Raw genomic sequence first — 14,710 nt, 5'->3', positions numbered from 1 at the left:
ACGTTACTGCTTGCGTTGCTGCACAAACTCACCGCGAGTTTCAAGAGGAACGAGACTTTTTGTGGCGGTTTCTCCAGAGGACATGTGCTTCCAAGCGTTTTCTCTTCATGTCACACATTTCTCCTGAGTGACCTCTCGTCCTCACTCTTTGCTTGCCTGCTTGTCTGTCTGCTTACGATCTTTCACTATCTTTGTCTTACTCTTTCTATGCCTGTCATGTCCTCCTGTTCCCTCTCAGTATGTTCTGGTCTACAAGGGTTTCAGCTCGCAGCAGGATGATCTGCTCTACTGGCAGCTCCCAGCGCAGTTCACAGGGGACAAGGTAATTGTGACGACTGTGTGGGGTGAAGCCCTCGGCTGACTACTGGTCAACACCCCGTGGAAGGTCACGCATGCAACGCACCCTTAGTGACTTCCTTCAGCTCCCCCGGTCTCCATTCTCTCACCGCTCGACCCATCCGATGTCCTTAACTTTGTCCTTCCATTTGATTTGATTTCATGTAACAGATTTCTCTTGTCAAGTCAAAAAAGATTGGACTTTTATAATATCACTGTGTAAAATATTTATGTATTTGTCTTCATAAATTCTTCATACTGTGTATCATTTGAAGCCATATCCATAATTTCTGTTAAAATGTTATCTGCTTGGCCTCCTTTTGGTTCTTGAGTGGTTTCAAATATATAGACAAACATTTAGTGATTACTGTTTACATCACAAACAAGTGTTCCAACATCCATGGCTGTGGAATAAACTGTGTCTGAGTAGCAGTTTTAAATATGTACTGACACGAGCCAAGTTGCCATAAAACTGCACACAATATTTCCCATAATGCAACTAATTCGCTTGTTTTAGTTTGGATCAAGGCTCAGAAACAAACTGTGCAAACTTTTGTGTCGTACTCGTTTAAATATATATTAAACACTGCAAAATGTTTGAAGGATATAAATCAGTTGTAATAGTGACATGCAGATAGTGTATTTTGTATCCTTGCTCAATTTGCATTAGTATCCACACTTCCACAGTCAAATTGCATTGATCATTTCATGTATGTCATACTTGTTTAGTACTCCTGTAATTGCGCTGTTAAACTTTGTTCAAATAATCTGTGCTTCAGGTGGGTTCATATGGAGGTAAACTTAAATACACCATCTCCTATGTGGCCGGTCCGAGGGCGACACTACTTGAGGATGCCGACATTCAGATTATTGTGAGTATCTTCTGATTTCCCTCATGCGTTTCGGCGCTCGATGCATTTACAGGAATGTATTCACCTGCTGGTGGTGTTTGTTTAGGGGAACGACATCACCTTGGTAGCTCGACAGACCTGGCAGAGGAGGCAGCCGGGCAACCGAGAGACTAAACAGTTTGAGATTGTCTTCAGAGAGGTGAGTGCTTCATAAGAACACTGCAATGATCATCTTCCAAAAGCAGACAGTGGAAACAAACATTGAGCTGATTTTGCAGGCAGATAACAGCAGTTGTTTTTTTTCTTGATAGGAACACTGGCGCCGACCTGATGGCATGCCCGCCACTCGAGAACACTTAATGATGGTTCTGGCTGATCTCGATGATATCCTGATCCGTGCTTCCTACTCCACCGAGATGCGCTCTTCCAGCATTTCCGATATCAGCATGGAGGTTGCTGTGCCCAACTACAGCGGCCTGGCGCAGGCCCTCGAGGTAGAGCAGTGCCGCTGCCCACCAGGGTACCAGGGACTCTCCTGCCAGGTCAGCTTTCATTCCTTTGCATATTTATATATATCTATATATTTGTCACCTCACTGAAATCAATGCAGTTTGACTGTACGCCAATTATTTTCTCTTTCAGGACTGTGCGTATGGATACACTCGCACTGGAAGCGGCCTTTACCTTGGTCACTGTGAGCTCTGTGAATGCAACGGTCACTCTGACTCCTGCCACCCCGAGACCGGCATCTGCACGGTACAAGATTAGCTAATGACTATTGGTCTCTGGATTGCAGCTCCCCGACTGGATGGGACAGATCTCTAAATACCATACTCGTTCTGTTTCCAGAGCTGCCTGCATAACACACAGGGTGAGCTCTGCGAGCAGTGTGCCCCCGGTTTCTTTGGCGACCCGACTGTTGGGACTCCGGAGGACTGCCAGCCGTGTGCCTGCCCTCACACTGACCCGGACAACCAGTGAGTCCTGGCAGAGATACCAAGATCTCACATTCCACCTCCTTTTATAGCTCAGGACAAGTCTTTCTCCTGTAGTTCTGGAGCTGCAGCCTGTTAAAGTTACATTTCGTGTCATTGGTGTCCTTTTAATAACTACTTTCACTTCAGTCGGCACGAAAGTCACAAATTTCAAACAACACCCCTCTGGTGGTCTTCAAATTACTTTCACACATCCTGAATTTTATTTTTTTTTTTAATCTTCTTTGTGCAACTCATGCGACAGGTTCTCTCCTACCTGCGAGAGTCTTGGAAATGGAGGGTACCAGTGCAGTGCCTGCCAACCTGGATACACCGGCCAGTACTGTGAACGGTAAACTGACTTTTCTCCTCATGTGATTACAAGTCATTTCTAAAACAACCGAAAGCTATCAATTTCAACTATTTGCCATGAGCGACAAATATGGAACTTAAATCAAGTCAGGCGGAACTTTTTCTTTCATTGACCTTACACTGAAAAAATTTTTTCTCAGTCATTTCCACATACACAAAAATAATTTGTTGAGTTAATGTAATTTAATGATGTCACACATTTCCATCTATTCATATTAAGTAGATTGAATCCCATTTATTCATATTATCTGAACAACATGTATTAGAATGAACCATTTAACAACAAGAAACTCAATATGCCCGTGTTAATCCAACATATTTCTGATATGTAAAATGAAAAACTGCATGGTGGATTTCTTTTGGGTGTACATGTTAGATTTAACATTCTTTCTTTGCCTGCGATTGTTTTTGCCTTCAACAGTTGTGCACCTGGATATGTTGGCAACCCACAGGAGAGAGAGAAGTGTCGACCAAGTGATGGTAAGGTTACATGTCAGCATCACTCAACAATTTTATTTAAAAAAATAGATAAAAAAATGCAAATAAATTCAAGTATATAAACTTTACATGTGAGTCTTAAACAGAAAGATTATCATTAAAAAGTTCCTTGTTTCAAAGATGTTCAGCTTATGTGTGATAAACAAAAACGTGCTGTACGAAAGTTTCACAATATCAACACTTCATTTGTATTCCAATTTTTGGAGATGTACCTGCACCTTTAAGACTGTTCAAATTGAAATGACAAACGTATTGGATGCAGGATCACATGCATTCTTATATCTTTAAGAATATAGCTAAACGTTCTACGCTCATTCTTTCTGACTGTCTTTGTATTTTGCAGTTGCAGCCGCCCTGGTTGTGAAGGTTTATCCAGAAAGAGTCTCATCCGCACCGGGCGGCTCAGTCACTCTCCGGTGTCAGGTCTCTGGAGCTCCTCCACATTATTTCTACTGGTCCAGAGAGGACGGACGGTCCATCTCCAGCAGTGCTGATAGACGTCGACAAGGTATCATTACACACCTGTCTAACATGACCACCACTAGAGATATTTGTGAAAACCTAGAGCTCAAACTTTAACTCAGATTCAAACTGCATGTGACTTTATGAATGATATCAGATCATGGTTGAATACTATGTTTGAGGCTCTTCTTCTGTGTGTGCAGGAGCTGAGCTGTTCTTCCCCAGCGTCCAGCTGAGCGATGCTGGCGTCTACATCTGTACCTGCAGAGATCAGCGCAGCACCAACAGGAGCCGGGCTGAAATCGTTGTCACAAGTGTGTATACGTCTCAATCTTTCTGAATTACTTGGGTTTTACCATCATGTAGCATACTGTACACACTGAGTAGATACTACTGTGTGTGTAACGACACAGATTTGCTTCACCATAGTTTATTTGAGACATAATTCTTCAGTTCAGTTGACAGCAGACTGGAAAATAGCCTAATCTTGAGAAAAAGTTGGTTTGTCAAAAGTCAAACATTTTGAAAATGTTGTAGTTTTAAAAAGAATTTTAAGTGTTTAGTGTTGTTTGATATTTGCTGTTAATCTTCTTTCTGCTCCATTTCATTCAGGAATTTGAAATCTTTTGTTCTGCATTGTATTATATTGTATTTCATTTTTTTGATCTTTTTTTTTTCTTTCACAATGATTGAAATAAATAAACTAAAAACTCAACTAAACCACAAACATACATCAGATTCATACAGTAAAAATAAGACATTTACAATTTGGTAGATTAGTTTGAATTTAAATGCTGGTCTGGTCTGGGAAGGTCAGAGAGCAAAACTAGATTTCAACCTAGTTTGTTCTATAGTTGTGGGGCTGCGACTGATGATGGTCAAAGTCTTCATCAAGTACTCACAGTTCAGTAACGCTATTTCATTTTCATTTGAGCCACACTGACCAAGAACGCCATTAAACTCTACTAAATATGTATTTAAAGAAATATTTGACTTGGTTAATATCAATCAACGATTTAAATCAATTTAATTGATATTTCAGGTGGTGGCTCCACCAAACCCATCGAGGTAACAGTGGAGGAGCCCAAAGCCCAGACCATCAGAGTTGGAGCTACTGTCAGTTTTATCTGCACTGCAAGGAGCAAGGTAACTCTGGTTCACGTTGTTGGTCATTATTTCTTGTTCAATATTTGACATTTTGAGGCTGCATGAGCTAATTAAAGCCCCTATATCTCTGGTGGCTGTGACAAAATTGCCATTAGAACTAACGAAGGAGTGTCTAAAGTATTTCGAATCACTGCAAAGGGTTTGCAAACTTTTCTTAATACTCCTAGAAGAAAGAAATACGACATTAAATGAGCTTTCAGCATGACAGTCTGGTCTTTGGCTATGTTGGAGTCCTGATCGGGCAGCTTCTGAACTTCCTTCACGAGCTTCGTTTTGTTTGACATCTGATGACGGAATGATTGCTGGATTGTGGAGACAACCCTTTTGAACATGGTTAAGAAAGTTAGACAACATTTGGGCTTCCTTTGCAAAACAGTTGTAACTGCAAAAAAATGTGTTTTTAATCTTGAGCTTGTGTCGTACGTGTGCGTGCATGAAGACTCCATTTTTGACCCAAATTAGACTGTGCATTTTTGCAACATTTGTGCAATATACACCAATGTATCAGTAATACCCATTTCATGTGATTAATAGTGGAAATGGTTCTTAGTTTGAATATTTTCTTGCATTTCTAGTTCTCCAACAAGTTAAGATTTGCCAAAGCCCTGTGAGATTGGAGCTTTATACACCAAAAAACTTCAAATGTGTGTTTTATTTATATGTAAAGTCATAATTGAACTTCCAGCACGATATGTGTCTTAACTTTTCTCACTTCTACAGTCACCAGCCTACACGCTAGTGTGGACCCGGATGGGTAATGGGAAACTTCCCAACCGGGCCATGGACTTCAACGGCATTCTGACCATCCGGAACGTCCAGCCTGAGGATGCAGGCGTCTACATTTGCACTGGCTCCAACATGTTTGCCATGGACGAGGGCAGTGCCGTCCTCTACGTGCCAGGTTCGTGATCCTCGGCACAAGCAACCCATTACCCACCACCCCCCCTGCTGGCCTTTAAAGAGCTCTGGCTCCTGGAGTTTCTCACAAAAACTCAGTCCCCAATCCCCTCCTCCTGTTCCTCCTTCTCCTACTTCAGCTTGGAATGATGCATGCTTCTCTGTTTGACTGCATTTCTCATGGCGAGATGTAAACACTCCAGATTCAGCATAATAAGCTTTCGCTCTAACTCCCATTGCTTTTGCTCTCTGCACTGATATCACATGTGTGTCATAACATTAGTGGTACTTGACCATTCAAGCTCTTCTTACTTTCTGTTTTCTAAAACTCCTGGAGTTTCCAGGACTACATATGAAGAAATACAGCTTGTGGTTTCGGTTATAATTAAAACCATAGAGGACAAATATGGGTCACATAATTAGGGTTCTTTTTTTTTTTTTTACTAATGGGCACTGAATTCCAAATCAACACTCTTCAGGATTTGTGATTTCTAAGTAACGCTTCCTGCCAACACTTTACTGAAGCTGTTCAATTATTGTTTCTCTTCAATGGGTTAAATGAATCGGTGGTGGTTTGGTGGCTTCTCGGTCAACTCGTAGACCTTCTCATCAGTGCTACAAGGCATTTTACTCGCAGGGTGCTGGATTCTGGTGCTTTGTCTTTAACTTTGGGCTCCTGGGCTCCTCCCTGTCTGATTTGTAGTGTATATTGGCGAAGGGGGTGGGGGCAGGGGAGGAGTGGAGCTGCCATGGCGGTTGCTTTGTGACTGTGCGGCCGACATTCAAAGAGGACTATCTGCACTCCAGGACGAATAGGAAGATGTGCCACTGCCCCCCTGTTTAATGGTGTCGATCCGGCTTTAACAGTATTCCCTCATGAAATCCCCCCCCCCATGCTGTGTAACTCTCCTTAGGATCCTGATGATGAATGTCAGTGGGGAAATAAAAACGGTGCTATAAGCCATACAGTTGTTCCAAGCTGTGGTTAAACTCACTCTCAAGAAGTGCTGTACACTACTTTCTGTGTTGTCACTACTTCCTCCGGCCTAGTTTGTCTCGATTGGTATTTGTGAGATCAGAATATTAAAGATATGACTTGAAATTAAGAAGAAAGAAATATCAGCGACAGTTATATGTTATAGTTTTATATTCACAACCCTCTCATTGTTGTTAGCACATTTCACTTCTGACTTGACTGAACTATACCCTACTAAGTTTCCATGAAATCAACTCTTTTAGAAATGTTAGAATTTCTTTTTGTTTGTTTTATTAAAGGAACTGGCCATGTGAATGCAATTTCCTTGCATGTTGTGTTTTTACATTTAAGTGATTTCAAGTGTTTTTATAAGATAATATTTTTATATATAGCTGAAAACAACCTTCTGAATAATCACAGGCCACATTTTAAATCTTTTTTTTTACCATTTGTGTTTTATTTCTTTATTCTGGCTGCATATTTTATTTGTTTAATTCTTTTGATTTAAATTTATGTGATTGCAAGTATACAATCTGGTGCTTCTGTAAAAAAAATAATAATAATGATAATACCCATAATCATTTACCTGATGTAATGTACACATCACATTGTAATGTATTTATCATAACTGTGACAATATCTTGTGAAAAAAAGAGAAAATCGATTAAAATAATGACCAATTAGACTAAAGTGATGTTTTAATGTCTGGATGGGGCTTGTTCACGTGTATTTTTATTATTTGGTTCAGGATTACCACAAGCTGTATGTTGGTCTTTTCAACAGCTGAAGTGAAACTAGTTTTTCACAGTTTAAAACTGCTTCTTGCTACTAACCAGCATGATTCACATGTGGCTACTCTGCATTTGTCCGTCTCTATTATTGCAGTACATTTATAACAGCTGCGCTCTGTGAGTGTTTATGTGTGTGTTTGGTGCATCTTGTTTTCAAAGCATAAATAATCTGAAGCATTGTGTTTAGTGTTGGTTTTACAGTTTTTTGTGCCGTGTGAAAATAGTTTCATGTGATCTAACCGACACATTTTCAAGCATTTTCACCGGCATTTCTAACAGGTAAGTATGAACATAGAATCCATGACCATATAAATTGAATGGCACCATCAGCAGCAAATTGACCTACCAAATCAATACTACGATGATTCATGAGCCAAAGATGGCATCAGATGAATTCATGTTTCATGATTTTTCAGCATGTGTACATTTTGTCTGATGTGAACTTGGACCGGTGGAGGTGGATAGTGTCTGAGGGGGAGATGGAAGGTAAACTGCTGTTACTTCGAGAGAACTGACCTGTCAGTTTACCTGTCCCCCTCCATTCCACCCTTCCTTCCTCCCATCCTGCCCCGTCTCCAGAGGCCTCACAGACTCAGATGTTTTACACAGCCTATGAAATGTTTGAAGGACACAGAAAGCGTAAGTCCGCATGGGCATGGTTTCCTCTCTGCTGGGCTCCCCGGAGGGACCCGCCTCTCTCTCTCTCTATCTATGTGTCATGCATGCACGCATCTTCCGCAGCACGGATACACTGGTGGCCGGATAACGCCCATGTACAATCAAGCAAGCAGCAGCAGCAGAAACTACACACACACACACACACACACACACACACACACAGCAGTCTGGAGGTTACTCACTGTCATAAGTACATTTCATAAATACAATTATTAAGGGTATTCTTGCATGTGTGCTATTCATAAAGCTTGTGAGATTGTACATGAGCATTACTGGCTCCCACCTGACTCTTTGGGTTCATTGGGGTCCATCACTGCAGGAAAAAAGTGCATGTTCATTCTTATGGGCAGCTCCTCATGAATGTTGAGTCCACTCTATACTTGTAAACCATCACTGTGTAAGTGGTACAGTAAGTGTAAACCTTACTGTAAAGCAATATCATTCCACATCTATTATTACAGATTACCAAACATTCAAGATGACTTCTAATATCTGTTGCATATTGCTAAAAAAAACAACATACTTCTAATCTCAGGCAGTACTGAAATCCAGCCTTTAATTTCAATATTTTGAGGCAATATTCTGTAATAATCTTGCAATTATTACAATAGTGAAACTATGCCTCGGATTTATTTGGGGTGAAAGACTCTCCACATTCTGAGTTAGGAAATGTCACTTCTTTGTCTTCTTTTCCTGTGCACTTTCCTCTATCCTTTCAGGAAACATGCTGTTCTGGGAAATCACTCATCTGGGCTTCAAACATCATACTGTGCTTAATACATCCCATCACGACCTCATTTCAACCTAGATGAATGCAGACTCTGAGGTCTGTTTTTCCCCATCTGTGTCAAGTCGTACTTCAAACATCATGGAGGATATGACTAAATCAGATGGAAGTCGAACTGTGCGGCAGACAAACATACAGGAAGCTCATTGTGGCATCTTGCGATAAAATGAGTTCCAGTTAAGGTCAAGTCAATTTTGACGCAGACGTCTTTAGTGCTTCGTAAGGGCAATTGAGGTGAATGGACCAGTCGCACTGTGTAGAGGTTTGGTCGCTTGAGCCCCCAGCAGAGAGGTTCAACCACATTGTGCTCTCACCCAACTTTCACACTGCACTTAGTAAAGTCTTTTCGGTTTACCAAGTGATTGGGTTCATTGAATTAAAACTGAATTAAATATTAACTCTGGTCGGTCTTTCTATATCACACTGCAATTATTTTTACATTTAAGGTTTTGCACTAAGACTCTCCGTCATTCGCAGGATTCACATTCACATTAGTAATAACAAAAACAAGTGTTTTCACAAAGTATTTAATATTTTACATGTAATTTAACATTTTTGTCGAGCTGTTTTTCATGATTTCTTCTGAAAAATTCAAAGAAAATAAATAATCCTGGGAGAAAATATTCCTCTGACCCTCAAATTGCTCCTGCTGGGGCACGGAGCTGTGTGGCGCCTCTCAGGGAAAACCTGCCCCACATTTTGAGAAGCAGTGATTTTCACTAAGTGTAACACTTCACACGTTAAAATTGGGACGACATGACTTTTGTGACTTTATAAAACTTCATAAAAGGTCACTTGAATTGCATTTATTAGGGAGGTCAGTAATCAAATGGCATTTTCTACTTTATCCATGTTGGAGCTGGTGGGAAGTAATAATACATGAAAGACTTGTTTTGAAGCGAACACAAAGTTCAGCCGTCACTTATACACAAGCTCACACCGACAGACAAATTTGAGTCAACCATTACATACACAAACATGTATTGAAAGAAAGTTGGAGAACACAATGTAAACCTGAGCTGGTGATACACAGAAGTCTGTCTGACTGCCAAGAATTGCATCCCCCCCTTCATGGTAGCACTTGTAGTATAATGACAGATTAACTGTGAACATGTCTACAGTCAGGAAAATGAACAGAAGATTTATTTTTTTGATCAGTGTTTGGAGTTTTCTCCTTTTTTTGTGTGTGTAAATACAGTCACTTTGGAATCAATGCATTGGAATCAATGCGTTACATACCTACTCAATCTGGGAAATTATAAGTTCTAGATTCATACCTGTACAAGTAATAATTCAGGTTTTACTGGACATTCTACATACAGTTCTTGTCAGTCAGTCAGAACTCAGAACCAGCAGCACACGGCAAACATGCAAACTCCAGACAGATAAGTCCTGACCACCAAGTCGTTTCTGTCATCTTTTTCTCCAGCTTTTTCTGAGCCAATATAAGCATGTTACCAACCTAGGTTAAGAGCATGTACCTGAAATAGAAGTTCAGTATGTCTATTGGCGGTTCACTTTTACATGATTTCCATTCACCTCAAATGTGCGGGAGTAAATACAGATATCGAGAAGCGACATATCTTCAAACCTTCAGAAACAAAACCAAACCATTACATATCAGTCAAAAATAAATGGGCAAACTTCTTTAATGTCTTAGATGAAAGTACTACTTTCTCACACTTTCTGCCCTAGAACTCAACAAGACATGACACATAGGAGAAAATACCAACATTATTTAGTATAGTGTTGATGTCAGCCTGTCATGTCTGCCATCACTGTCACTCAGAGGACAATAAATCGACTCTCTTTCCCCGGAGTGTTGGTGTCATTCAGGTCATAGAGTCAGTGCCCAGCCCAGGCTGCAGCGGTCCCAGAGGTTCTCAGCCTACTTAGATAGCCTCGTACTCCTCCCACTGTACTGAAAGAGGCCTTTCTTTTGCTATGCCTCTGAGATCATATGGGATTGAGTATGAAGTCTTTCAGCCAGCCAAACTGGCGCACACAGCAGTATGCCCAGCGGCCATGCCAAAGACTGCCTGCCACATCTCATCTGTTTTGTCTGCACTGAGGATACACTGTGGGCTGCCAAGTCTAGTGGTGAAGGCATGAGCAAAGTCCAGCAGTCTCTCGTGCTCTAATTGGTTCCTGACATTCAGAAGCATTCCCACAGTTTAGAATAAAACAATGTGTTTAATCAGTAGTTGTAGATTCATTACACAGTAGCAACTGTAGCCTGGCTCTGCATCTATGGATACTTCTACTGCACCATTATTTCCCCCCATGTTTTTTAGATTTATTTTTTTTCTGGGAAGCATGAAGAGCCATGCTTGACTGTTGGTTCTTCTTCTGCAGCTGCAGAGGGGGCACAGCCTGTGGCCACCGTCACTCCCTCAGTGCTGAATGTCCAACAGGGTCAACGGGCAGAGTTTCGCTGCACAGTGACGGGCAACCCAAACCCGGCTGTTGAATGGATTGGTATGGACACCTAAAATACTTGTGTTAATCTGCTTTTTCCAGGCAGGATCAATAGTTCTTGTAATTTAAGCAGAAAGACCATTTTCTGTTAGTGATCTCTAAATGACTTTGAAAAACCGAGTTCAGCAAAAATTTACTCTTAACCTTCCATTTGGCTCTGCGCAATGAAACGGTGTGTTGATGTGATCATTACAGGAGGTCTCGGGAGGAGAATGAGTCCCAGGGCTGTGGTTCGAGGGGGTGTGCTGACCTTCACAGCCGTGGATCAGACCGATGAGGGAGAGTACACCTGCAAAGCCCTGAATACTCATGGCGAACACACAGCACGGGTTTCCCTTTTTGTCCAAAGTAAGCTGTTATATTCGGTCTTTGTGTAGTTCTGTTATATTTGGTAGAGATGCACATCTCCAGGGAACAGAATGTGGTTGAATTGTTGCTTTTCGTTGATGAAGTTTTCAATCAGACATCCACTTAAGTCATTGAAACGCTATAATTTGGAATATCAATTAGCCTTTTAAAACTACTCCTATTTTTGTCAGACTTCCGCATGAAAATTTGACACGCTCATAATCTGTGAAGTCTTTGATTTCATTTGTGGTATATATAAGTTTGTGTGTGGCATAAAGTGGCAGAGCACTTGCATACAAAAGTTACATCAGGTGACATGGATTTTAGTGTTTACTCACGCATTTGTTTGTTGTTAGAGTAGTGAAAAATGGGTTTGATGGTACCCAAATTTATTCTGTTTAATTTGTTGTGTGACATCACCGTATGTTTTAACGTGTTGTTTTCTGTTCGTGGCAGAGTTTTCCATCTGCCCCCCACAGGGGTTAAAATACAGCTGTTTTGATTGTAGTCGATTTATTAAATGATCAAAACCTGTCTCTTTTGGGGTAGAATCGAACCCAAGTGGCCTGGGCACCCAACCCCAAGTCCAAGTCAGTCCCCAAAATGTTGAGGTCCATGAAGGTGACACCTTGAGACTGTACTGCCGAGCATCAGGATCACCCACACCGAAGCTCAACTGGCTGAAAAATGGAGGACAAATCCCCACACAGGTGAGACATCACCTTCTGATTTGACACAGATTGATTCAACCTGTAACAGTATTGATATTTTTCTTGGCTAAATCTCTATCCTGTACCTGGAGGTATGTCCAGTGCCGATGGTATTTCATCAGACTGTCAGTTTTTTTACAACTGTGCCAGCATTTTTGACCATTTACCTTTATTTCCCCCCTCCCCTCTGTCTGTCTCCTCCCCTCCTTTTTTTGTTTTTGTTTTTTTGATCCTACCCCGTTCTGACGTTTGCTCAGGCCATTCCCTCTCACGGTTTCCATCAGTTTAAAAGCAACAGTCTCGATGTGTTACAGAGACGTATTGAGGAGCTGCAGGTCTGTCCATCTGTCCGCTGTCTGTCCGTCCTGTCTCGTAGTTCACATCCATCGTCCGTTACTGACTTCGTCCTTACACATTGTCGACTAAGTGCATGATCACACGTGTCCTTGATTCATTCACACCTGGTAAACTGTGTCAATTCACCAACGCTGCTCACTAAGTCCCTTTAGAGCTGGTGTCAAATCCATTACAACCATCCAGCTGGGTCTGGGTTGACGTCTCACCTGTACCTGTACCTACTGTGCATGCAGTCATTGAGTCAATGTTACGTTCTTATTGATCAAAGTGTTCCATAGCGTCTTGTTTTGTGCCGTCCATATCATACCGTCCTTGTCATGTTTGGGTTCTCAGCACCCAGTTGACACCCATCATTCCATTGAGTGTATTAACAGCACTAAGCATACAGTAGGTACTGTAGGTATTTCGGACATATTTTGCTCTGTGCCAGCAGCAGCTTGTTGCCCCCCCGCCGTCCCTTGGGGGTTTTGTGTTAGTCTGGCTTCTGCACGGCCCTCCACGGCTCGGCAAGGGCTTCGGGGCCCATTTAGTTCTGCCTCAGAGAGCCACTGCGTTGTGTCAGCCTTTCCCAGGGGGAGCCGGGCTCTGCCGTGCGGCCACGCAGAAATTCTGTATGCTCTAGCAAACGGCTTGCTTTGAAAACTCGTCAATGGGTTCAGACACACATTGAGCCAGGGCCCGCCTCGGCTACTGCTCGGTTTAGCTTCCCTCACGGTTGAATGGGCTGGAGCTAAGCAGCTTTGTCCATAGATGCCCCGGCACCCCCCGGATACAGTAATCCTTCCCCAGAACCTTCCCCTGCTGATTCCCCTCCCCTCTGAGGTGTTTCCAAACTTAATGTAAGCTTATTTTCAGCCTTGCTGGGCCGCTGACTGCCATGTGGAGTAGTGTACAAACAAGTCGAGTTATTGACAGCTCTTGAGCCAGAAAAGACTTCTTGAACATGAGTGGGGAATTCGTTGAAAGCTTTTTTTTTTTTTTTTTGTTATTTTGCTCTGCAATATTTAAAAGGGTTTATTTTCACATCAATGACACTGGATAGTGATTATTCCTAGATTTGCTGAAACGTCACAGTTAAGATCTGCTTTGTGAAGCACACCGAGAAAACTCTGGCTCAATTCAGTTCGTCACAACCTGTCTGTTCTAACTGTTTCCTTATGTTGTTATCATTTTAATCACCAGCAATTAATTCTTTCAGAATACATCTAATAATTTAGTTATTAACCAATTGTAACGTCACCAATTGTTGTAGAACTTTAGCACTACTTTGTTCACACTTTCATGTGCGACGGACAGTGTCACTGAAATCATAAATCAATGTTCAACTGTAGCAATAACAGCTTTTGTCTTGTCCTAAAGGTCTATGCTGTAGTGTTCTGTGTTGCTATTAGCTGGTAGTGTCACTATGTCAGCAATGTCCTATTTATGTTGTTTCAAAGTACCAGAGGCAGGTAAGTCATTTGTTCTCAGTAAATGATCATTCCTTTGTTATGCTGTAAATTTAAACATTCTATTGGCCTTGAAATGTAGTGACCACAGCTGCATGTCACTACAGACAAAAGGCGATGTCATTGAAATAAGTTTCCCATCTCATCCCCTTTAATGGTTTGTCCTCTCCAGGCTCGAATGGACCGCACTGACATCGGTACGCTGCTCATTCCCGACATCAAGATGTCTGACTCGGGCACTTACATGTGTGTTGGAAGCAACAATATTGGATCAAACAGTGCCCCCATTAAAGTCAGTGTGCTTAAAGGTGAGGGACCTTGGTTTCACCTACTCAATTTGTCAGGAACAACTTGCCGTGCGTTTTTGTGGAGGGAGAAAAAAAAAACGTTTTATGTCGTGTGTGTTTATGCAGCCGACCACAGCTCTTCTGTGATCAGCATTCAACCATCTATAGCTGATGTCCAGGAGGGCCAGAGTCTGGAGCTCAACTGTTTTGCCCCTGGAAATCCTCCTCCTCCCGTCACCTGGACGAGAGTCAGTGGGCGCCTGTCAGCAAACCACCAGGTACATAGACAGCGC

General features: G+C 41.8%; 1 protein-coding gene across 1 annotated transcript in view; it reads left to right on the top strand.

Annotated features, from left to right (window-relative positions):
- The window catches only part of hspg2 (heparan sulfate proteoglycan 2), a 105,327-nt gene that overhangs the window by 70,235 nt on the left and 20,382 nt on the right, over nt 1-14,710 (top strand). The window contains exons 37-55 of the mRNA XM_080470539.1: nt 239-322; nt 1,116-1,208; nt 1,294-1,386; nt 1,499-1,729; nt 1,830-1,943; nt 2,037-2,164; nt 2,427-2,513; nt 2,955-3,013; nt 3,375-3,539; nt 3,697-3,807; nt 4,536-4,639; nt 5,381-5,561; nt 7,904-7,963; nt 11,145-11,267; nt 11,463-11,615; nt 12,165-12,325; nt 12,583-12,660; nt 14,303-14,438; nt 14,544-14,695. Of these exons, the coding sequence (XP_080326665.1) occupies nt 239-322; nt 1,116-1,208; nt 1,294-1,386; nt 1,499-1,729; nt 1,830-1,943; nt 2,037-2,164; nt 2,427-2,513; nt 2,955-3,013; nt 3,375-3,539; nt 3,697-3,807; nt 4,536-4,639; nt 5,381-5,561; nt 7,904-7,963; nt 11,145-11,267; nt 11,463-11,615; nt 12,165-12,325; nt 12,583-12,660; nt 14,303-14,438; nt 14,544-14,695 (2,313 nt within the window). The remainder of the gene's footprint in view (nt 1-238; nt 323-1,115; nt 1,209-1,293; nt 1,387-1,498; nt 1,730-1,829; nt 1,944-2,036; nt 2,165-2,426; nt 2,514-2,954; nt 3,014-3,374; nt 3,540-3,696; nt 3,808-4,535; nt 4,640-5,380; nt 5,562-7,903; nt 7,964-11,144; nt 11,268-11,462; nt 11,616-12,164; nt 12,326-12,582; nt 12,661-14,302; nt 14,439-14,543; nt 14,696-14,710) is intronic.

This window comes from Lipophrys pholis, assembly GCF_963383615.2.
Source record: "Lipophrys pholis genome assembly, chromosome: 8".
NCBI classification, from domain to species: domain Eukaryota; kingdom Metazoa; phylum Chordata; class Actinopteri; order Blenniiformes; family Blenniidae; genus Lipophrys; species Lipophrys pholis.
Note: the sequence above shows the minus strand (reverse complement) of the source record. Positions and strands in the feature narration are given on the sequence as shown.